The sequence below is a fragment of the Raphanus sativus genome, chromosome 2 (genome assembly GCF_000801105.2).
Source record: "Raphanus sativus cultivar WK10039 chromosome 2, ASM80110v3, whole genome shotgun sequence".
NCBI classification, from domain to species: domain Eukaryota; kingdom Viridiplantae; phylum Streptophyta; class Magnoliopsida; order Brassicales; family Brassicaceae; genus Raphanus; species Raphanus sativus.
This window is the reverse complement of record NC_079512.1, coordinates 10,482,832-10,505,004: the sequence shown is the minus strand read 5'-3', so window position 1 is coordinate 10,505,004 and position 22,173 is coordinate 10,482,832. Positions and strand designations below refer to the sequence as shown.

The window sequence follows — 22,173 nt, the reverse complement described above, 5'->3', positions numbered from 1 at the left end:
ATTCCTCTGTTCGCACGCCGTTATTCGTTAATCTGGTGGCATGAGTGTGATATGTGGTCTGAGCCGCTGGAGTGTTGCTTTCTTTATATCAATGATCCGTGAGAGGTTATTGTGGCGCGGTTCGCGTCGCTGTTCAGCCGAATTGTTATGGGCGCAAATCGGAAGGTCTTCACGCTCCTGGATCTTGGTTTGGACTTCATCAAGGCCGCTATAGCTTAAGCTGCCATGGATTATCTCGGGTTGCATCGTCGATCTCAAGCTCTCTCCTTCGAATCGAACAGATCGGGAGCACGGTGTTGGGGTCAAAAACGGTTATCTCGAAATCATCGGCTAAAAATATTTATCATGCGCGGACTTTCCATAAAACAAGCGTCGAAAGCAAAACAAGTCGTACAGCTTAAAAAACCTATGTTAAAGTCGATCGTTCTTGTTTTATACGATAAACTTTACGAGAAAACCAACTCAGATTTAGTCGTAAAACTTCGATGATACAATCAAGAAGAACCGAGAGACATTAGGTCCGTAGCTGAGATGACACGACCATACGAAAGTATACGGAAGAAACGGGAAGTGATCTAAGTTTTGATAGGCCGAACGACAAGGAATCCGCCTTGAAACTTCAAAGAGCCCGTTCTCTCAAACCGTGAGGACCCAGAGAACGATCAAGATATCAAATCGAAGCCCTCGTCGAGACGCACGTGCTGGTCCTGGCCGCCGGCGGCTAGCCCACGTGCTGGTCCTGGCCGCTGGGCGGCTAGCCCACGTGCTGGTCCTGGCCGCCGGGAAACTTCAAAGAGTCCGTTCTCTCAAACCGTGAGGACCCAGAAAACGATCAACATATCAAATCGAAGCCCTCGTCGAGACGCACGTGCTGCTCTGTAGCCGCCGTGCGGCTAGCCCCCGTGCTGGCCGTGGCCGCCGAGCGCTAGCCCCCGTGCTGGCCGTGGCCGCCGGCGGCTAGCGCCCGTGCTGGCCGTGCCGCCGGGCGGCTAGCCCCGTGCGGGCCGTGGCCGCCGGCGGCTAGCGCCGTGCTGGCCGTGGCCGCCGGGCGGCTAGCCCCGTGCTGGCCGTGGCCGCCGGCGGCTAGCCCCCGTGCCGGCCGTGGCCGCCGGGCGGCTAGCCCCGTGCTGGCCGTGGCCGCCGCGCGGCTAGCGCCCCGTGCTGGCCATGGCCGCCGGGCGGCTAGCCCCGTGCTGGCTCGGGTCGTCGGATGACAAGCTTCCGTGCATAAGTTCTAGGCCCCGGCCGTCAGAAGTCTGTACTTTGCGTCTTTCCCAAGTTTTCGCGGAACGAATCGTTGAGATTCCGCGTACAAAACTCCCGTTCTTACTCCAAACTAAGATCGTCGGAAACACTTCGGAAACTCGTAAGATATCAGCGGGAAGGAAGATCTTAAATTCTTCGTGCGAAACAGTGATGGTTATCTTAAGACACCACTCATCTCAACTCTACGAAGGATTGAAGATCTTTCGAAGAAATCGTAGAAAACAACGGAAGTACTAGAAACGGCCCGAAAGGGACCAAACGCGATCGGACAGTCCGCTTACGATTGTCTGAGATAGATACGACGATTTACGTTTATCTTCACATAACAAGATAAATGCTAAATTTCCAGAAGGATAAATGTCAAGTTTCCCGAAGATAAATGTCAAGTTTCCCGATAAACATGAAGGCCGACGAAAATGGAAAAAGCCCGCTTCGCGGCCCAAAAGGAGAATAGACCGTCATAAGAAGGAGTATATAAAGGAGCTTTGGGAGAGGAGGAAAGGCAGAGCGAAAATCATTAAGAGAGAGAGAAATCCGAGATTGGAGACTTAGAGAGCTCCTGTTAGGTTAAGAACTTAGAATTTAGGCGGTAGACTAGCAAGGTAGGACCTAGAACGTCCGGCCGCCTCTCGTTCTATTTTCATCTTGTCCGCAGGCTCCTGTCTCTCTCGGAAGGATCTAACAATCCTTTTACTTAGAGTTCCGCACATAGAAACCCTAGGCATTATTCTCGACATGCCCGTTTCTATGACTAACGCTTGTACTAGACGAACTCCGCCAGGCAGTTCGATCTCTTGTTCAAACCCTTCCAACTGAACTACGTCCGACTTGATCCTCGAAAGAGGTACGTAGGCAGCCTTCCTTAAGGTCCAGTCCCAAATCTCAATAAAACCTTTCCGCATTTATTTGATCACTTGTCGTTGGTTGTCGCAGAGAATCCGGACCTTCAGGGAAAGTTAGGTTTACTTAGCTTTCCTCCGTTTTAATTTAACTAAAATCGACAGTGCGAATTTCGGTTCCCACAGTTTGGCGCTAGAAGGAGGAGGGGGCGGATTACTCTTACTCTTACGGCCGCAAAACGCTTGATCAAAGCAATGTCTGGAAATATGAAAGATGTTAGAGCAACCTCGAGAGACTAATTGTTAATCGAGAAACCTTGGGAAATATTAAGTTCGAGATTAATCATCTCGAAATCAACGGCTAGAAACATTTTCTACACAAGGAAAAACCTACGGAAAACTAAAAACGCAAAAACGCGCACAAGCCGAAGGAACCGAGCAGCCGACTCCGGTCGCGGCCGTGGCCGCCGGGCGGCTAGCCCCCGTGCTGGCCGTGGCCGCCGGCGGCTTAGCGCCCGTGCTGGCCGTGGCCGCCGGCGCTAGCGCCCGTGCTGGCCGTGGCCGCCGGGCGGCTAGCCCCGTGCTGGCCGTGGCCGGCGGCGGCTAGCGCCCGTGCTGGCCATGGTCGCCGGGCGGCTAGCCCCGTGCTGGCCGTGGCCGCCGGCGGCTAGCGCCCGTGCTGGCTGTGGTCGCCGTGCGGCTAGCCCCGTGCTGGCTCGGGTCGTCGGGCGGCTAGTCTTCGTGCATAAGTTCTAGGCCCCCGGGTCGCCAGAAATCCGTGTTTTGCGACTTTCCGAGATCCCGCAAACAAAACTCCTTTTCTGCTCCAAGATTTCGAAGAACCCGTAAGACGTCAACGGACCATCCCAACCAAGTTCGGGTCCTATCAACCATGCACCCCCGTCCATGTTCCTGCAACACGGTCCTCGGGTCCATGGACACAACCCCCTCGTTTGGGATTATCGAAGAAAGACTTCGGGAAAATTCATAAAAAGACTTGGTAGTGGAGACGGATTCTTGCCTGCCGTATAAAACGGCTATGGTTAGCTTGAACACCAGTTGCCTTAACTATACGGAGAATTGAAATCCTTTCGGAAAAATCAGCGTCACATCAACAGCTTTTTCTAAAGAAAAATCGTAAAAACGTCTAAGTCCCAAGACAGCCCGAAAGGGCCCGAATCACGGCTAAACGACCCGCATATGATTTTAGGTAGGATCGAGCCCAAGGCTGATATGACGGTCTGATTACCGAGTAGAGTTTCGACTGGAAATGTTTTTTAGAATTTCCCGGAAAAATAAAGACTTGTTCTCCTGGAAATGTCGGAGAACCCCAGATTACTCATGAAACAGAAAGCACGACTGATCGGGTTACCAATCAGTGTTTCTAATGCTAAAATTCGATAACATTTTACGGAACACCCTTCGTAAAATAAATTCTCGAAAATATTTCACGAGACAGCTTTTGCATGATTAAACTCGACAACATTTTACAAAACAGTTTCCGTAAAATTAACTCGACAACATTTTGTGAAATAACTCTCGTAAAATAAAAGGTCAACAACGTTCTAAGAAACAATTCCTTGCTGGGATCATGATGAAATCAATGTCCAAAAGTCTCGGAAAAACAATTAAAGAAACCTCGAGAGACTAAGTGTCGATCGAGAAACCTTTAAAAAAATGAGAAAAACAGGCAGGTCCCGCGAGGAAGCACAGTCCCGGGCGGCTAGCACGCCGGTGCTGTCCCTAGGCGCCGGGCGGCTAGCACGCCCGTGCTGCCTCTAGGCGCCGGGCGGCTAACGCGCCCGTGCTGCGCTGGTCGCCGGGCAACAAAACATTCGTCAAGCACGGCCAATCCTCGTAAAGATTGACCCAAATATTATCCAAACTAATTTTACGAAACAATTTCCGTAAAATTAACTCGACAACATTTTGTTGAATAACTCTCGTTAAATAAAAGCTCGGCAATATTTTACGAAACATCATTCGTGAAGTATAACAAGATCGTAAGCTTCTTGACCTGACCAGTTCGCTCATAGCTTGACGAAACAAGAAGCCCCACTCAAGTGACATCTTCCATTCGTTTTCACTTGTCTACCCACCTTAGCCTTCTTCGAGTTTCGCCTACTTCTCCTCCCTTTGCTTCAACGATTCTGCAACGATTCTGCACTGTTCCTTCAGGTTTCATCAAAAATCGATTCTCGATTCAGTATCAGACTTTTCGAAGACCTTTGACTATGAAACGGTAGAAGACAAAGAGGAACGGACATGAGGCAATCTCGAGTAATCAATGAGACTAAGGTACGTCCGACTTAGAAAATTTTATCAAGGTTTTAATTTTTTCGTAGGAAAGAAATGGGAACGTCTTGTAAACTGCCGTAAAATTTAGGGAACTTAGAACATAGGTGGATAGTCTAGCAAGATAAGTCTTAGGCATTTTCTTCCAGTTTCGTTCTATTGTTCCTTGACTGTCTAGGCAGAACGCGCAAACCGATCTAATCTCTCGAAAAACCGAGAAACGATCGCCGCGCATCCTTGGCATACTCTTTCCGTTCCGTGAGACTAATGGCACGACGGTGAACTACAAAAATAACGAAATAACCTTCGGTAAAACTTCATGAGTAACCCGAAGCAACTTTCGCCAAAAAACGAAATCAAAGCGGAAACATTTCCCGTGTAAACCACGGAAACAAGACTACTTTGACTATCTGCGATTTTCTATCTTCATGAAACCGGTCATCGATTATTTTCATATAAACATGTTACACAAAAACAGCATAAGGAAAACCAAGATCGGTCTCATGCAAAACGACATCGCAATACGGAAAATTACGTCCAAGCGGGAAATAACCCAAAACTGAATCCGAACGTGTTCTTCGTCGATTCCTTAAACTTTATTTCCTCGGATAAAATGAAACAATTTTCATGCGACCAAAGGAAACTTTATACGAAGCATCTATCGTATAACTGAAACCTAAAGTGGAAAATCGTTTCGAAAAGCCATCACCCATAACTTGGAAAACTCCGCTATGATTGGCATGTCTATCTCGACGAACTCTATTCGGCCCTCGGCCAACTACGTCTTTCCATAAAGTCCGGACTTGAATTCGGCATCACCATTAAGGACAATCGTGAACCAATATGACCTTAATGCGAAAGGATCGCGGTCTGATCGTTTACCAACTCCTCGGTTAAACGGCTGAACACAGCCTTCACGCCAAGACAAAACAGCTGAACGATCGCCGCTCCAATCACTTAAGGGCCAAACGATAATCCACGATTTGTCATAAAACGCCAAGTGACCATTACGCGAGCAACTCTGTCGCATAGCCCAAAAGCGGAAATCATGCGATAAATTTCTCGTAATAAAATCAGTCCTAACAGCCATACGGTTAACGGAAAAATTTGAACTTAACATCGACTGATTAAGTTCAATACACCCCGTAAACAAAGCATGAAAAGAAACACTCGTGAAAAAGCTCCAAGAGTTATACGAGTCGTCCTTAAAATCCCGGAAGGCCAACACTTCGCGAAGCAAAGCGAAGGTAGACACTTCTCCCTGGGTCAAATATACGCGACCCCTGGTCCTAATTCCTCGATCAAAATTTTATAACTTGCACGTCCAAACTGAAACAACAGTTTCTGACTACGGACATTCGCAAAACATCTCCAAGCCCGCGAACATTTGAAATGCGGCACAAGGGAAAATTAACTCGTACACATTTGAAATGTGTATGCTTGTATAATCCCACGTTTTTTGAAGAAACCGGATTTTCGAAACTCTTTACAAACACAGAAACCGAATTTTCGAAACTCTTCGCAAACAAACTCGCCAATCGCTAAACGGCCTCAACAATGGATCCAGTATCCACCAAAAAAATCATAAACTATCGCCCGGAAACATTCCGCGATTTCTAAAACCCATAGTCCTTTATGGCATAAGAAAAACAAACTTCAAAGCACTGCGAGACGTCGCTTCGTGCCTGAACATTCGTTTTTCGATTAAAACCTTCATACGCCTTCTAAACGGCATCATATCGTTGTTGCTGATCACAACAAACGAACTCTAACGTCCTAAACAGACAAGCCACCTAAGGGTAGGCTCTTTTACATCCGACAAGGATCCCAAAGCGCTATACAAAAAATCCAAATTTGGTTCAGCACTTCGTAAAGGAAGTAGCTCGATTCGTGCCCAGACAAATCATATAAGCCGATACCACTTCGCGGATTTTAAAACGGTACGAATCAGGTTAAAATCACAAACAGGCAAAACGAAAGCCGATTTGTCATCGCACAGCCTCAGTCTGAGAGTAAACCTAGGTCTTGCCCTAAACCCAGCCTTGCTGGTATCTTAACATCTCATAGGCAAAGCGTCAACGACGCGAGATCCCAAAACTTGTCTCTTCACTCAAGTCTGTACGTTTTCACGAATTTTCGCGTAAATCGTAAACTGCAGAAAAATCTCGCTTTGTACAAACGACGGATACGGTCATCATCAGGGAGGCAGGAATGAGACGACAACTCACACCCTGTCCCTCTAACTTCGATAGACAGAAGTTCTGAAAACGTAACATTAATATTTTATAAAGATTGAGCCGCAGAGTTCAACAGATGCCCTGAAAAAGGCCGGGATTCGAAGCCACCAACAGCCAGTCCCGCAAATATACATCATCGCCTCTTAAACGGCCGAAACACAATCAAAATAAAAATCTCTAAAGGGATTGATAAACCTAGACGCTCCCCGGAGCATCACCTTCATCCTCAAAACTCACCCAAAGTAGGAACGGTCTCACCGTCGCCTCCATTGGTCGCACCACCGCTGCATGTCTCATATGCGCCGGCTTCGCGATCCTTGACTGCGTGGTCCTGGTCCTCCGAACCCTCCGAATGCAGGACAAGGGTGCACACGGATTTCAGACCAGCAAGAATCGAGTCGAAGTTGAGCAACGAACTCACGGTCTTCCCGACGTCACGTTCGAGATCGCCAATCAAAGGTGATGTGGATTTCCGCAACAAAATACTCTTAGCCAAAAATTTCGATTTTCAACTCATAATCTTCCGCCCGCAAGATCGTTTCAGCGTCTTACAGGCTTGGGGGCTAACTGTTGGGGTCAAAAACGGTTATCTCGAAATCATCGGCTAAAAATATTTATCATGCGCAGACTTTCCATAAAACAAGCGTCGAAAGCAAAACAAGTCGTACAGCTTAAAAAACCTATGTTAAAGTCGATCGTTCTTGTTTTACACGATAAACTTTACGAGAAAACCAACTCAGATTTAGTCGTAAAACTTCGATGATACAATCAAGAAGAACCGAGAGACATTAGGTCCGTAGCTGAGATGACACGACCATACGAAAGTATACGGAAGAAACGGGAAGTGATCTAAGTTTGGATAGGCCGAACGACAAGGAATCCGCCTTGAAACTTCAAAGAGCCCGTTCTCTCAAACCGTGAGGACCCAGAGAACGATCAAGATATCAAATCGAAGCCCTCGTCGAGACGCACGTGCTTGTCCTGGCCGCCAGCGGCTAGCCCACGTGCTGGTCCTGGCCGCCGGGCGGCTAGCCCCCTTGCTGGTCCTGGCCGCCGGGAAACTTCAAAGAGCCCGTTCTCTCAAACCGTGAGGACCCAGAAAACGATCAACATATCAAATCGAAGCCCTCGTCGAGACGCACGTGCTGGTCCGTAGCCGCCTGGCGGCTAGCCCCCGTGCTGGCCGTGGCCGCCGGAGGCTAGCGCCCGTGCTGGCCGTGGCCGCCGGGCGGCTAGCCCCGCGCTGGCCGTTGCCGCCGGCGGCTAGCGCCCATGCTGGCCGTGGCCGCCGGGCGGCTAGCCCCGTGCTGGCCGTGGCCGCCGGCGGCTAGCCCCGTGCTGGCCGTGGCCGCCGGGCGGCTAGCCCCGTGCTGGCCGTGGCCGCCGGCGGCTAGCGCCCGTGCCGGCCGTGGCCGCCGGGCGGCTAGCCCCGTGCTGGCCGTGGCTGCCGGCGGCTAGCGCCTGTGCTGGCCATGGCCGCCGGGCGGCTAACCCCGTGCTGGCTCGGGTCGTCGGATGACAAGCTTCCGTGCATAAGTTCTAGGCCCCGGCCGTCAGAAGTCTGTACTTTGCGTCTTTTCCAAGTTTTCGCGGAACGAATCGTTGAGATTCCGCGTACAAAACTCCCGCTCTTACTCCAAACTAAGATCGTCGGAAACACTTCGGAAACTCGTAAGATATCAACGGCAAGGAAGATCTTAAATTCTTCGTGCGAAACAGTGATGGTTATCTTAAGACACCAATCATCTCAACTCTACGAAGGATTGAAGATCTTCCGAAGAAATCGTAGAAAACAACGGAAGTCCTAGAAACGGCCCGAAAGGGACCAAACGCGATCGGACAGTCCGCTTACGATTGTCTGAGATAGATACGACGATTTACGTTTATCTTCACATAACAAGATAAATGCTAAATTTCCAGAAAGATAAATGTCAAGTTTTCCGAAGATAAATGTCAAGTTTCCCGATAAACATGAAGGCCGACGAAAATGGAAAAAGCCCGCTTCGCGGCCCAAAAGGAGAATAGACCGTCATAAGAAGGAGTATATAAAGGAGCTTTGGGAGAGAGAGAGAAATCCGAGATTGGAGACCTAGAGAGCTCCTGTTAGGTTAAGAACTTAGAATTTAGGCGGTAGACTAGCAAGGTAGGACCTAGAACGTCCGGCCGCCTCTCGTTCTATTTTCATCTTGTCCGCAGGCTCCCGTCTCTCTCGGAAGGATCTAACAATCCTTTTACTTAGAGTTCCGCACATAGAAACCCTAGGCATTATTCTCGACATGCCCGTTTCTATGACTAACGCTCGTACTAGACGAACTCCGCCAGGCAGTTCGATCTCTTGTTCAAACCCTTCCAACTGAACTACGTCCGACTTGATCCTCGAAAGGGGTACGTAGGCAGCCTTCCTTAAGGTCCAGTCCCAAATCTCAATAAAACCTTTCCGCATTTATTTGATCACTTGTCGTTGGTTGTCGCAGAGAATCCGGACATTCAGGGAAAGTTAGGTTTACTTAGCTTTCCTCCGTTTTAATTTAACTAAAATCGACAGTGCGAATTTCGGTTCCCACACACGGGAACCCGGGGTTTCCGAACACTCCTTTAGTGTGTCTTTGAGAGATAGGAATTCGATTTGCTGGATCTGGGTGATTTCCTGAACTCTCGAGAGCTTTAACTCGATGCAGGAAGAGTTATCTCTCGGCTAGTTTCAGTCGATTGGTTATGGTTCGATACGCGATTTCTTATTTTTAGGATTTGTTGATAAGTGTTGAAACCATTCCACGTAGTTCTACCATCTTTTCCTAGGTCTGTACTACCAGAGGCAGAGGAGAGATCAGTCACAATGATTGTGTTCGAGTGGTCGTGTTCTCGGCGGATTGCCTTTCGCCAGATTGATTCCAGACTTGTGTGTTTGTTCGTTATGGGACTGAGGTCCCGATCTTGCCTTTAGGCGAGGGTTTCCGCTGTGCCTGAACGCCTCTGGTCGTTGTGGTCTGGTTCGTCTTCTCTGCGCCTGCTGCTGATGTTTCGTTTCTCGAGTCAGATATGGGGAGACCGAAATCGATCGTTCTTGGTACGGTGAAACCGGATGGAATTCGCGTGGGATCCATGATCGTGCTAAAGAAACTTAGATCAGATTCTTAGCATGGTTGTTTTTCATTTATTTTTTCCATAAACGGCGCCAAAATGTGGGTACCAAAAAATCATACTATGTGTTTGGTAGTGATTGTTTGTAAAGATTAAGGAAGAAAATAATGTGGGAAATTATATCCTCAGAACAAAATGTAATAAGATTCCAGTTGATAAAAAATAAAATTTTTTGGTTAAGAGATATTGAGTACAATGATCACAAAGATATCATGTTAAAACGATTAAGAAATAAGGACTAAAATATAGAGAATGAGATCGTGAGAGGTCCAGGTCGAGGTCGTATATAGTGTGTGCTTACTCTAGGGTTTCAAATGTTCCTTCCTCTTCATCCTTCTCTTTATTTATAGACCTTTTTCCTCCCTTAATTTCCATAATCTTCTCCCCTAACAGTTCCAAGATCCCTAGCTTTCTTAGCGAGGAAAATATCCTTCTTGCAACATACTCTTCATCCTTCTTTGGGCACCTCATACTCTTATCATGCTCGGTATGGATGAGATCGATTATTTCCAATAACGGGTCGGGTCTTATCTGAGTGTCTTCTCTTGTTAGGATTTGGACCCAACAACCCTGGTGTAAAAATCAGTAAATAACCCTCACGATTAGTGATTATCAGTTTGATATTAAGTTAATGAAATACCTAAACCTAATAATGAGTTTACTTAAACATAATAATAAAACACATAATCACTGAATGAATAATCTGCATTCTGCATAACATATGGGATATAACTATTGGAGTTCCAATCAATCTTTGAATGAGTCCTCTGACCTTATGTCCAAAACTTTTAAAGTAAAATTAAACGTAGCTCAAACAGCAGCTAAAGAAAACATAATATATGTCTAAACTAGTTAGGAGTCTCTTTGCAATATTTGGAAACTTCTAGGCGAGAACTTGTAGAAACTCGGGTCGTCTGACTCTGAAAGCAGGTGTTGAGCGACACCCACAATGCTGGCGATCAACACCAACTGTAAATCTCAACTCTGACTTCAGAACTTAGAGTTTTCTTCGCTTGATCTCCAAAATGTTCCAAGACGAATATGAACTTGAAAAGATTTTAAAATAGATTCAAAACACAATATAAAGATTCTATAAAGGACTTATAGTCAAAAAGTAGTAAAAACCATGATATATCAGTCACTTTTCCAGTACAAGCACATTATTTTTTGAATTTCTCTCTGGATGTGTACAAGAAATGATAAGGTCCTTTGATAACATAGATAGTCAAATCTGGATGTTACAAAAAATACGTAAATTTTGGTTTGATTCGTGATCCGTTTTCAATGTGAACCCAACAATCTTGATATCTCTAACTCTACAAAACAAAACAAATATTAATATACAATATCCATTAGAAATGAAAGAAATAACAAATACTAGTATTTTAAAGCACATATGGTTTGATCTGTTATGTACATATATTTACAGAATTATAAATTTAAATCATATAATTATTATATTTTATGTAATGTTTATAATATATATTATTAAATTGATCAGATATATACGAAAATAAAATCACATATTTTATCTATATATTTTTTTAGAAGATGATAATGTTAAAAACATTCCTTTAAAGGAATAAATTTATATTTTAATAAAATACAAAGTCTCGATATTGTTGATATTGTTACTTCATAGAGTTTATGATATTCAATTACCACTTGGTTTCGTTTTCTTTCTAATTTATATAAAGAAGAAACATATGTCCTTTATCTTGACTGGCTTTTTAAGTGTGAGTTTTGTGTTAATTTTGGGGTTTACATGAATCAAACATCCACTATTTTGAAAGTATCGTGATTCAATCTTTTTTTCTAATAATCAATTATCCGATTCGATAAAAAATAATATTAAAAAAATAAATAAAAACTTCAAAAAAAAAATAAAGTAAAAATCTTTTACTAACAAAAAATATTAATTTTTAAATTTTAATAACTAAAATAATCAATTTAATAAATTGATTTGATTTCTACTCCTTTTCTATGTTCAACACGACACTGAATATTAAGTTTTTTTTTCTTGAGAAAGGTTGGTTGTTCCTCACTCACTTTCCAGATCTGATATGAGTTATTGTTTTTTGTTTACCATGTGCCGATATGCAGCTTTAGATTCTATTCTGACTTGTTTCAAATTCCCAACGCCAATTCTTTTTTAAAGAGAAATCAGCTTTAGTTATATTGTGTGTTTTATTTTTATTTGGTTCGAGCAATTTGAATATATATCTAATTAACCAGTGTTTTGAAAGCTGATTCGGATCCGCAGTTGAACCGGTAAACTCATTGACCCAAATATAATTCGGTTTGGATTTTATGAAAAAAACCATTATTTAAAAACCAATAAAATCTGCAAAAAACCACTAAAACCCGAAACCCAGTAACCAGTTGAATCACTGGTTAAATCTGTAAGTAAATTTTATTTATTTTTTAGATTTCTTAATTATGTAATTAATATTTGATTTTTATTCAAATTAAAATGTTAGATTTTCAGATTTTATTAATATTTTTTTCTGTTGTCGGATGTCGACTATGTATCTCTTTTTTTCCTCATGAATCTCATTTACACTATTTAATTTTGATTTATTTTTATTTTTAAGATCCTGATAAAGATTTATCTCATTTGAAAAAAAAAAATGAAATGACCAATGATTGAGAAAACCAAAATTAGTTGGTGTGATTTGTTTGGTATTAGTTTATTTTATTTATCTACAATCTATTATTACTGTTTAATATTTAATTTTTTTGGGATTTAAAGTTTAGTTTTATAAGTTACATTTCACATTAAATACTTATGGATTTCAAGTCTTGATACGTTTCATTAGATGTGGTAACTTCTTACAAAATTGTTAAATAATCTGAATTATTTTTTTGATATTTTGTATGTTAAATAAAAAAATTTAAGAAAGGTTAAGTGTTTTCTAAATATTCTTAAAACATAATATATATACATATATATATATATAGATTATTTTAATAGCTAATATATTTTTATTTTATAACATTAATTAATTTATTGACCTGCGATTCGCCCGCGGTCGATCCAATAACTCGATGAGCCGGTAAGTCATCCGGTTCAATGTCGGATCGGATTTCAAAACATTGGATCTAACACAGAAGCACATATATAATTTATAGATTTACATATCAAAACAATTAAAACAGCAAACATAATTTAGACATCCCCTTAATTTTTCAAACTATTTACATGAATGCCACTGAAATAGAATAATTATTAAATATTTAAATGACCTAAAATATCTTAAAGAGATCTTTAGAAAATCTGAACAAACAATATTCATTAAACAAACAAATATCAGTATATATCTTATCAAATTTAAATTGCCTAATATAGTTTCACATAGAATTTGAATTAAATAGTCAGATCTTTATTTGTATACGTGATGAACTTGCTTTTTTTTATTTTTTCTTTTTTTTGATAAAATGTGAATATTATACCAAAATGGAACAAGAGTTCTTTACAGAGGCTTGAGAAGCAGTTAGTTACATATGGCTCAAAAAAAAATAAAAAACCAGGATGGAACTAGGGAAATCGAATTTGAATCAGAGCAGAGGCTTGCTACCCGAACTCAAACCATTGAGCAATAAGGTCCTGACATCGCTTATGGGGTAAGCAAGCCAGTAAGACATCCCGAAGAGACCGGTCGATCTTCCGAAATAGCCCTATCGTAGTGTCTGATCCAGCGTTGTGTAGTCTGCAATTCCTTTCCTTCCAGAGGGAATAAATGACATTCTGTACAGTGAGCTTCTTGAGGACTGGTGATAAACCTGCAGTATCAGATATCATCCAATCAATTAGAGAGGACCAGTCCACGAAGGTTAGACCTCTCTGTCCGAGCCGCAGCATGATCATGTCCCATAGCTGAGATGCTACTCCACAGTGAAGAAACACATGATCTCTTGTTTCTTGCGCTAGCCCGCAGAGACAACAAGTATCTTGAACACATATACCCCATTTTTCCAACCTTTCTCTGAGCGGTAGCCGGTCAAGATTAGTGACCCAGAAATGAAAAGCGTGTTTAGGCACAGCATACTTAAACCACACCGCTTTTTCCCAAGAAACCAAAGGAGCAGAGTCGCGCACAAACTCCCATGTCGCCTTGATGGAGAAGAGAGGGGATCTGTTACCCCGTGTTCCCCAAGTAAATTGATCAGGGGGGTCTTGTTCTTCCGGTGGATGAATGTCCAGGAGCGTAGTACGCAGAGTAGCAAGAGAAGCAGTCCTACATCTAGCTGAAGGCAGAATCCATCCATGTTGGGAACTTCCTTCGAAGACCATAGAGGAGATCGGAATTCCCAATTTTCAGGGTCCAATATCGCCAATAAAATCAATTAGGGGACCATGAGGTAACCAGTCGTCACACCAGTAACTGGCTGTGGAGCCATTACCAATGTTGCAGCCTAAAAGACGTCGCGCTAACGGGCGTAGAGAGATCAGAGCTTTCCAAACCCATGAATGACTTTGGTTGGTGACTGCAGTCCAATAAGTACAGCGCTTTAGGCAGTGTTCTTTATTCCAAGCGACCCAAAGAGAGTTTGTTCCTGCAAATTGCAGCCATACTAGCCGAAGCATCAGCGCCTTGTTCCAGAGATAGAAATTCCTCAGCCCCAATCCACCTTCATTTCTTGGTAAGCATAAATCTTTCCACGCAACTTTAGCATGGCTACGAGCATTAGGGTTGGCAGACCACAAGTAATTCCGACACAAAGCTTCGATCTCCTTTAGGCAGCCTTTTGGGAGTACAAAAGCGGAGAGCCAGAAATTAACCATGCTGTAGATCACTGTCTTTATCAGCTCCAGTCTACCCGCATAACTGAGAAATCTAACCTTCCAACTCTGGAGACGCCTTTTGATGTTGTCAATGAGAGGAGAGTATTCTGATTTCCTGAGTCGCCTGCTGTGAAGAGGGAGCCCAAGGTATCTAATGGGTAGAATGCCCTTGTGGAAGCCACAGTTGGAGATAGCTGTCTCTTCGGTGGAATCCAGGCCAGAGTGAAAGAGAGAAGTCTTCTCCTTGTTAAGACCCAAACCAGAAAGTTCTCGAAAGTCATCAAGAGCCTTCGAAATGCCATTGAGGGAGCTGCACTTTCCATCGAAGAAGATCATCAAGTCATCCGCAAAACACAAATGGGAGACCTTCGGGTTGAGTCTTAACGGATGGTACCCAATCAACCCCTCGTCAAACTTTTCGCTGAGTAGGGCAGAGAAAACCTCCATGGCGATGATGAATAGGGCTGGGCTAATCGGATCCCCTTGCCTTAGGCCGCATTTCCCCTGAAAATACCCACACAACTCACCATTCACATTTATATAAAGGATGTTGTAGTGATACAATTCCTTATCCAGTTTATGAAAACACTTGGAAACTCTTCCGCTTGAAGAACCTGGAGTATGAACGGCCAGCCAACTGAATCAAACGCCTTTCTAATGTCAACCTTTAGCAAGCCTCTCGGAGTGCTGTTCTTGGTACCAAATCCCTGAACCATTTCAGTGGCTAGAAGCACATTCTCCACCAGAAGTCGCCCTTTAACAAAAGCAGACTGAAACGGAGAGATTAAATCTGGGAGCAACTTTTCCAACCGCCTGACTAAGATTTTGGAGACGACTTTGTAAACTGCATTACAACAAGAGATGGGTCTGAAACCACTCACTCGATCGACTTCCGTAGACTTAGGGACCAGTGTAATAGCTGTAGCATTCCACTGTTTGAGAATATGCCCAGATGCGAAAAACTCCTGAACAGCTTCCGTAAATTCCTTCCCAATCACAGGCCAAGCTTTCCTGTATAATTCACCTGTGTACCCATCCGGACCAGGCGCTTTATTCTTCGGGAGACTGAACACCTCTGTTTGAATCTCAGCTTGAGAGACAGGAGCCATAAGCATTTCTTTGCAGACGTTATCACATCGGAACGACGTAAGCCGACTGATCTCTCCTATAGCTTCTGCCGACAGAGTTGGAGAAGCTGTTCTGAGAAGGCTGGAGTAGTAATCAACACAATGGCTTTTAATATCTGCGATATGTTCAAGCCGATTGTTTTGATCATCGATTAGGTAATGGATCTGGTTCCCTGCCCTTCTAGCTTGTACAAATCGGTCAAAGAGAGAGGAGTTGCCATCTCCTAGTCTTGCCCAAGTTACACGAGATTTTTGGTATAAAAACTTTTCTTCAGCTTTTGCCAGATTAAACCAGGAGCTATGAGCTTGCTTTTGTTGTTCTGCTGAGTTAACCGACGGATCAGAGAAAAACGCAGCCTGAGCAGTTAGCAAGTCTTCGTGAGATTGTTGCACCCTCTTCTCTAAGTCAGAGTAATGAGCTCTGTTTATATCTTTGATGACCGGTTTTAGCAGCTTAAGTTTCTTTGATATCTTGAACATAGCTGTCCCTACAACACCAGAGTTCTCCCAAAAGTCTTTTAACCGGGGCATGAAATCTTCATGGTCCAACAAAAAGTGGGAAATCTTGAACGGAGTCTTTGCCTTGACACGGTTTCCAATGATTACAGAACATGGGGAATGATCTGAGAAGTCCATATCCCGAAGTGTCCGTACGAAATTGGAAAGGAGAGCATCCAAGTGTCATTCACTAGGATCCTATCAAGCTTTTTGGCGAGCGGTTTTGCTGTCTGGTTATTTGACCAAGTGTAGTGAGAGCCTCTGAAGGTGAGATCAGACAGACCAGAGTCAGCAATGTAATCCCGGAACTGAGTCATACCCTTTGATATTCTGGTGCTACCCGTAGAGCTATCCACCGGATTCACTGTTTGGTTGAAATCACCCAAAACCATCCATGCCTTTGACGAGACAATCGGATCTGTTGACAGAGAGCGAAGCTCATCCCATAGCAACTCTCTACCATTCTTACAGTTTACCCCATAAACGTAAGAGACATCAACTTCAGAGTCTGAGTTCGGGAGCCTTACAATGCAAGTAACCATCTGCTTTGACTTGGAGTGGATAGATAGGCTGACTGAGGAGTCCCAGGTTACCCATATCCTGCCAAGGTCAGAAAATTCATAGTTTGCCACAAAAATTCCATCCTGGAAAAGAGGATTGTATATACTTCGAAGACTTGTGAATCCTCACACGAGTCTCGATTAAACTACCAAAAAGGGGCTTCCTACTTCTGAGCCATCTCCTAAAACTTCTCCTCTTTATACTATTATTAAAGCTTCTTATGTTCCAACAAAAAGTGTCGATCGCCATATCAGAGCTGGGGTTGTTTGGGGAGCTTCCCCCTGCGCTTTTCCAAGAGCCGCTTCTGCTCTTTTGACAGAACCTGAGTATACTCATTTGCTTCAACTGACTGCTTTTCCTCAGCTATATCTTCTGAGTCTGACTCTGATTCTGAGGATGATGATGATTCCGGTTTGTGTTCTGACCCACTAGTGTCTGAGCGAGATGAAGAGCCGAGTTCAGAATCCGAAGAGGAGTCCGCTTTAGCTGTCTTTTTCCCCGAACCACGTTTTGCGTTTGCTTTTTTTTTAAGATGCAGAGGGATCAGTTAGGTAGTCCTTAGCAGTACGAGGGGAATCCTTGGTAGTGGCGGCTAACTTGGCAGCAGCCAATTTTGCTTTCTTACGCTGCCTAGCCTCCTTCTTCTTCTGTTTGCGCTTCTGTTGTGCAGTGGTTAGCTCTTTATCAGAGGTAGAGTTATCAGGCACAACAGATTTCTTCCCCCGAGGGCATAAGTCTGTGACATGAGAGGTCGATTTGCAGTTTTCACAAGTGATAGGAGCAGAGGGACATCGACGGATCGTGTGCCCAGTTTCCTTGCAGAAAGAACAAGTTGGAGGCAGCCAGGGGCAAGAAACTCCAACCCGAACTACCTCTCCAGACTCGAACTGTGCATTGACTGCTTCCGGGAGCGGTTCAGTGAGGCTCACAACGGTGAAAACCTTTGCGACCTCCAGGTTTGTCATATTTGCTGTCGTAGGATGCAAGTAGAGTGGGTCACCAACAAGCCCTGCGATTCTTTCGAGAGATTCTTCATTGAAGAAATGAGGTGGTACTCCTCTTAGCTCAAGCCAGACAGGAGCTTCTACCAGTTCCGGCATTGTTGGAGAGACTCTAGGAGAGTAGTCAGTCACAAACATAGTCTGACCTTCAATATTCCAGATGCCTTGCAAGAGAACGCGACATCTAGTAGCAGGGCACGGGACTTTGATTAGTACAATCTTAGGGCCTAGTTTAGAGACAGTGATATCTCTATTCTTGAAGCTCCATATACCGTTGAGGATGGCATGGAGGGCACCGTGGGAGGGCATGTTTCCATTGAAATGACCTACTATGAAAGAGTCCCATTTTTTGAGGTTCTTCTCAACAATAGCATTTGGTATCGTGATACACCATTCGCCAGATTCAAGCTGAAATGGGGTCCCTTTCTTGCTCAACCTGCTGGGAGAGCCCTTCACCTTATCTCTCCAAGAGGTTTTAGCGGTGGAGTTTACCTCAGTATCCAGAGGGAGTACAGAGGATGGCTTAGAGTTAGAGGCTGAAGCGTCTACTTCTGGGGTTCCAACAACGGATCCCTCTTGGGGCGGCTCGACGTGACCTTGAGAGGTCGTAGGAGGCGCAGAAGCGGTGACATTGGCCGGAACTTTCGACTGTGGAACAGTCTCGTCAGATCCAGGGGAGGAACGAGGCGGAGGGTCGGGGGAGGTGGATTGGGCACGGATTTTCGCAGCTATGGAAGGGGGGATACGCGAAGGGGACTTATGCTTGCCCATCGGAGCAAAAACGGCCGGGAGCCGCCGTCAAGAGAGACGACGGTGGTTTCGAAAGGAAGGGGTTGCTTTTTTTGCCCTAGTGGAGAGAGAAAAAAGGCTTTTGACGGTTGTTATTTTTAATATTAGTAACTTGCTTTTTTTTTCTTTGTTACAATATTTATTATCATCTTTGATGTTTTTATATAAAATCTACGAATTTTAACATAAATTATATATATACAAATAGAAAAATATAATTTACTATAATTTCCAACCATAAATTTCTCCGGCTTCGGAAAATGGGTTAAAATATTTATATTTCAAATTAAAATGTATAGAAAATAACCTTTCTAATAAAGTACGGATCTGGTTGTCACGATAAGATATTCAAGAAATACTCACTTTAGATATATGGTAGGAAAAACTCATTTTGATTTTGATATCGACAATCCATATCAGATTTTCACTATAGTAATGAAAATGGTTTTATAATAAATCATCTTTGAAAATAACCAAACTAACATAACCAAACATAAAATATTAAAATAATCTACCGACAATAAACAAACGTATCAGATCAATTTTTATATATTTTAACATAACAAATTACAGAGCACCAATTGAAACTTAATTAAGAACCGATTCAATGTACAAAATATCCAAACTAACTAGAGCAAGGCAACTTAGTTCGAATTCATACATAAACGAATGAATTTTATATCTCTTTGTTATTAAAACATAAAATAACAACCGAACTTAAACCTAATTGAGAAAAAAATTCCGCGCTTTTCAAAGTGCGGGTAAAAATTTAGTTAGGTATTAAAGAAGGAAAGATGAAAACAATTAAGAGGATAATATGCAAACAAAAGATAAAATTATGAAAAGACATGAAATAGAGAGATGAAAATTGTGGAAGCACCGTAGCCTGGTGGTTAAGGTTTAAAACTTATACAATCAGGTCTGGGATTCGAATTCCAGGTAATAATTTTTTTTGTAGATTACAGGAAATTCAGATTTAAAATCCCGGAGAAAGCGATTTATTGATGGAGACCAGAGAAGAAAGATGTACAAAAGAGATGAAAGTTTGGATAAAGAAGTTAGGGAAATTTTAAAAATTAGTCATCTCAACTGAACCATTTATAATTGTTAAATGATTCTAAATAGACTACAATCATATTAACTTTGTTAGTTGCATTTAATTTGGTTTATAATCTTAGATTCATAATTAATATATATTTAAAGTAATCATGTATAATTTGATATGTATTATGTTGGGACCAAAACATGAAACTGTTATCAGTTCAAAGTTGCGTGAACATAACCGATAATCTTCTGAAATTTTATGCATGTAATATAAAATTTAAGAGGAAACTAAATAATAATATTTTTTTGACATATATTTTATTTGTTCATTAGTTTTGAGGCGTGTGTAATTTTCATGAAATAATATATGACTATTTTGAATAATAATATGTTTCTAGTTTAATTAGGCTTCTGATTGTAAATTTAGGAATCAAGATTGATTTACTTACCATTGTTCGACTACATTGAATTGTATATATTCATTTGATTATTTTGTTGCATTTATTTTGACTTAAATTTTAGATTTGAAAATAGATTGTTTTTAAAACAAATAACTATTTTCTGAATTTATGTTTAGGTATAAAATTCTATATATATTTTAAAAGTAAAAATATATATTTTGATTCTTGTTGACAAAAAAAAAATATTTTTTATTTATGTTGTTTTATATGAATTTGAGGCTAAAAACAGTTTTAAACATCACAATTTTAATTCATGAAAGTTAACATTTTAGTGGACAAATGTAAAAATTAATGTGATAGTGACACATATATGAACACCACTGCAAGTTGAGAAACACCACTACATTTTGAGAATATGATATCTGACCAATGCCGCCTTGTGGTGCCAATGTTTCTTATGTCTTTCTAAACAAAGGCTGCGCTTTGCTGAATCTATCTTTTAATATATTATTGAAAAAGTTAATAGTTGGGCAAATAATCGGTGATGATTGGTTTGACTGTAGTTTTAAAAATTTAGTTGTAGATAAATTGGTTGTATCTGTAAAGTTGTTACTGTAGATTTTTTTTAGAGACTTTTGATGTAGTTAAATTTGTTGTAGCTGTAAATTATAGATTGTAGACATTTTACAATAAATATGTGAAATATATAATGTATATATAAAATAATTAATTTTTATCAATTAAAGAATTTATATATATATATTTTTATAAATTAAAGTTTACTATTATTTAAATGTAATATGTAAATGATAACGATGTTATTTAAAATATTTCAAACAATTTAAAAACAACCAAAATTAAATTAAATATTTAAAGATGGTTTAATTATGATTATCTAATTTATTTTATATTATAGATAGTTTTTATTTTACAGATTCTACGGTTTATAAAAGAGAGCTTTAGGTTTTATACGTAAAACACATAAGAAAAAAAAAATTGTTTAAATTTCTTTGTTGTAGCTTTAAAAATAAAGCTAAAGCACGATTGGTAAAAAAAATTATAGAAATCTGATGTAGGTTTTAATTATTAATAATAAAGATATAACATGATTAATAAAGTTTAGTGATTTAAAAATAAATAAAGCTAAATAAAGAGATAAAGTCCAACCAATCTAACTTCAATATATCGAATTTCCTACACGACCATTTTAAAAAGTTAAATATACTAATTTAACTGGGAGGCGAAACAAAATATCACAACCAACCAATTTAAATGTATATCTCAAAGCCATTTTTACCGACCAAAAAAGATAGTGAATGCTGTATATAAATTAGGTTTCAATAGCCCTCTTTCTATTCACAAATCGACACCGCTACTCATTATACTAAACTCAAGGACCATGGCAAATCAAGTCTCCAAACAAATATTCAAAATCATGTTGTCTTTCTTCTTATTCGTTTTACTCCTCTCTGATACGGTCTCATCGGTCCGAAAATCAATCGACCTGAAAAAACCATGCAAACATTTCGTCCTCCATCTCCATAACATTGCCTACGATAGTGATAACGCGGATAATGCCACATCAGCAACCATTGTAAACCCTATAGGACTAGGCAACTTCAATTTTGGGAAGTTTGTAGTCTTTGACAACCCTGTAACAATGGACGAGCACTACCTCTCGGAACCGGTGGCTCGTGCCCAAGGCTTCTTTTTCTACAACAAGAAGACAACCTACAACACGTGGATGACTTTCACGTTGTTGTTTAACTCAACGCAGCACAAAGGGACCATGACCATAATCGATGCGAATCCTATGATGGAGCCGACCAGAGACCTATCGATTGTTGGTGGGACCGGTGATTTCCTCATGACTCGTGGGATTGTTACGTTTACGACCGACACCTTTGAAGGCAGCAAGTATTTTCGTATCAAACTGGATATTAAACTCTACGAGTGTTACTAATATATGTGTCCTTTTGTCTCCGTTTGGGTTGCATGTGTGTGTGGACATTTCAATAATGCATTGAAGGTGATGATTCTTCAAGTTGCAACATAATGGTATTGTAATTCGCTTGTAACGAGTTTTGTGATGATAATAATTATCTTGTTTTGTTTACCAAAACATAAATGTACTTTTAAAGTATCTCCTTTTTCGGGTTATCTTCTTTCATGAGCAACATATCCACGA

The 22,173-nt window shown here is 41.6% G+C and overlaps 3 protein-coding genes across 3 annotated transcripts; 1 reads left to right on the top strand and 2 right to left on the bottom strand.

The window, feature by feature from the left end:
- Positions 1-13,352: 13,352 nt before the first annotated feature.
- On the bottom strand, positions 13,353-14,072 carry LOC108829848 (uncharacterized). The gene has a single exon (XM_018603442.1). It carries the CDS (start codon positions 14,070-14,072, stop codon positions 13,353-13,355), a length of 720 nt encoding a protein of 239 aa, XP_018458944.1.
- Positions 14,073-16,293: 2,221 nt separating this feature from the next.
- On the bottom strand, positions 16,294-18,522 carry LOC108829847 (uncharacterized). The gene is made up of 3 exons (XM_018603441.1): positions 17,319-18,522; positions 17,073-17,269; positions 16,294-16,833 (listed from the first exon to the last, which is right to left on the bottom strand). Exons 1-3 carry the CDS (start codon positions 18,520-18,522, stop codon positions 16,294-16,296), a joined length of 1,941 nt encoding a protein of 646 aa, XP_018458943.1.
- Positions 18,523-21,360: 2,838 nt separating this feature from the next.
- On the top strand, positions 21,361-22,134 carry LOC108829862 (dirigent protein 6-like). The gene has a single exon (XM_018603455.1). It carries the CDS (start codon positions 21,385-21,387, stop codon positions 21,946-21,948), a length of 564 nt encoding a protein of 187 aa, XP_018458957.1. The 5' UTR covers positions 21,361-21,384; the 3' UTR covers positions 21,949-22,134.
- The last annotated feature ends 39 nt before the right edge of the window (positions 22,135-22,173 follow it).

Coding starts and splice junctions, on each gene's coding strand:
- LOC108829848 (XM_018603442.1), bottom strand. CDS start 14,072: ATGGTCTTCGAAGGAAGTTCCCAACATGGATGGATTCTGCCTTCAGCT.
- LOC108829847 (XM_018603441.1), bottom strand. CDS start 18,522: ATGGGCAAGCATAAGTCCCCTTCGCGTATCCCCCCTTCCATAGCTGCG. Junction 17,270..17,318: donor CACTACCAAGGATTCCCCTC/GTACTGCTAAGG, acceptor TTAAAAAAAAAG/CAAACGCAAAACGTGGTTCG. Junction 16,834..17,072: donor AAGCAAATGAGTATACTCAG/GTTCTGTCAAAA, acceptor CCTCTTTTCCAG/GATGGAATTTTTGTGGCAAA.
- LOC108829862 (XM_018603455.1), top strand. CDS start 21,385: ATGGCAAATCAAGTCTCCAAACAAATATTCAAAATCATGTTGTCTTTC.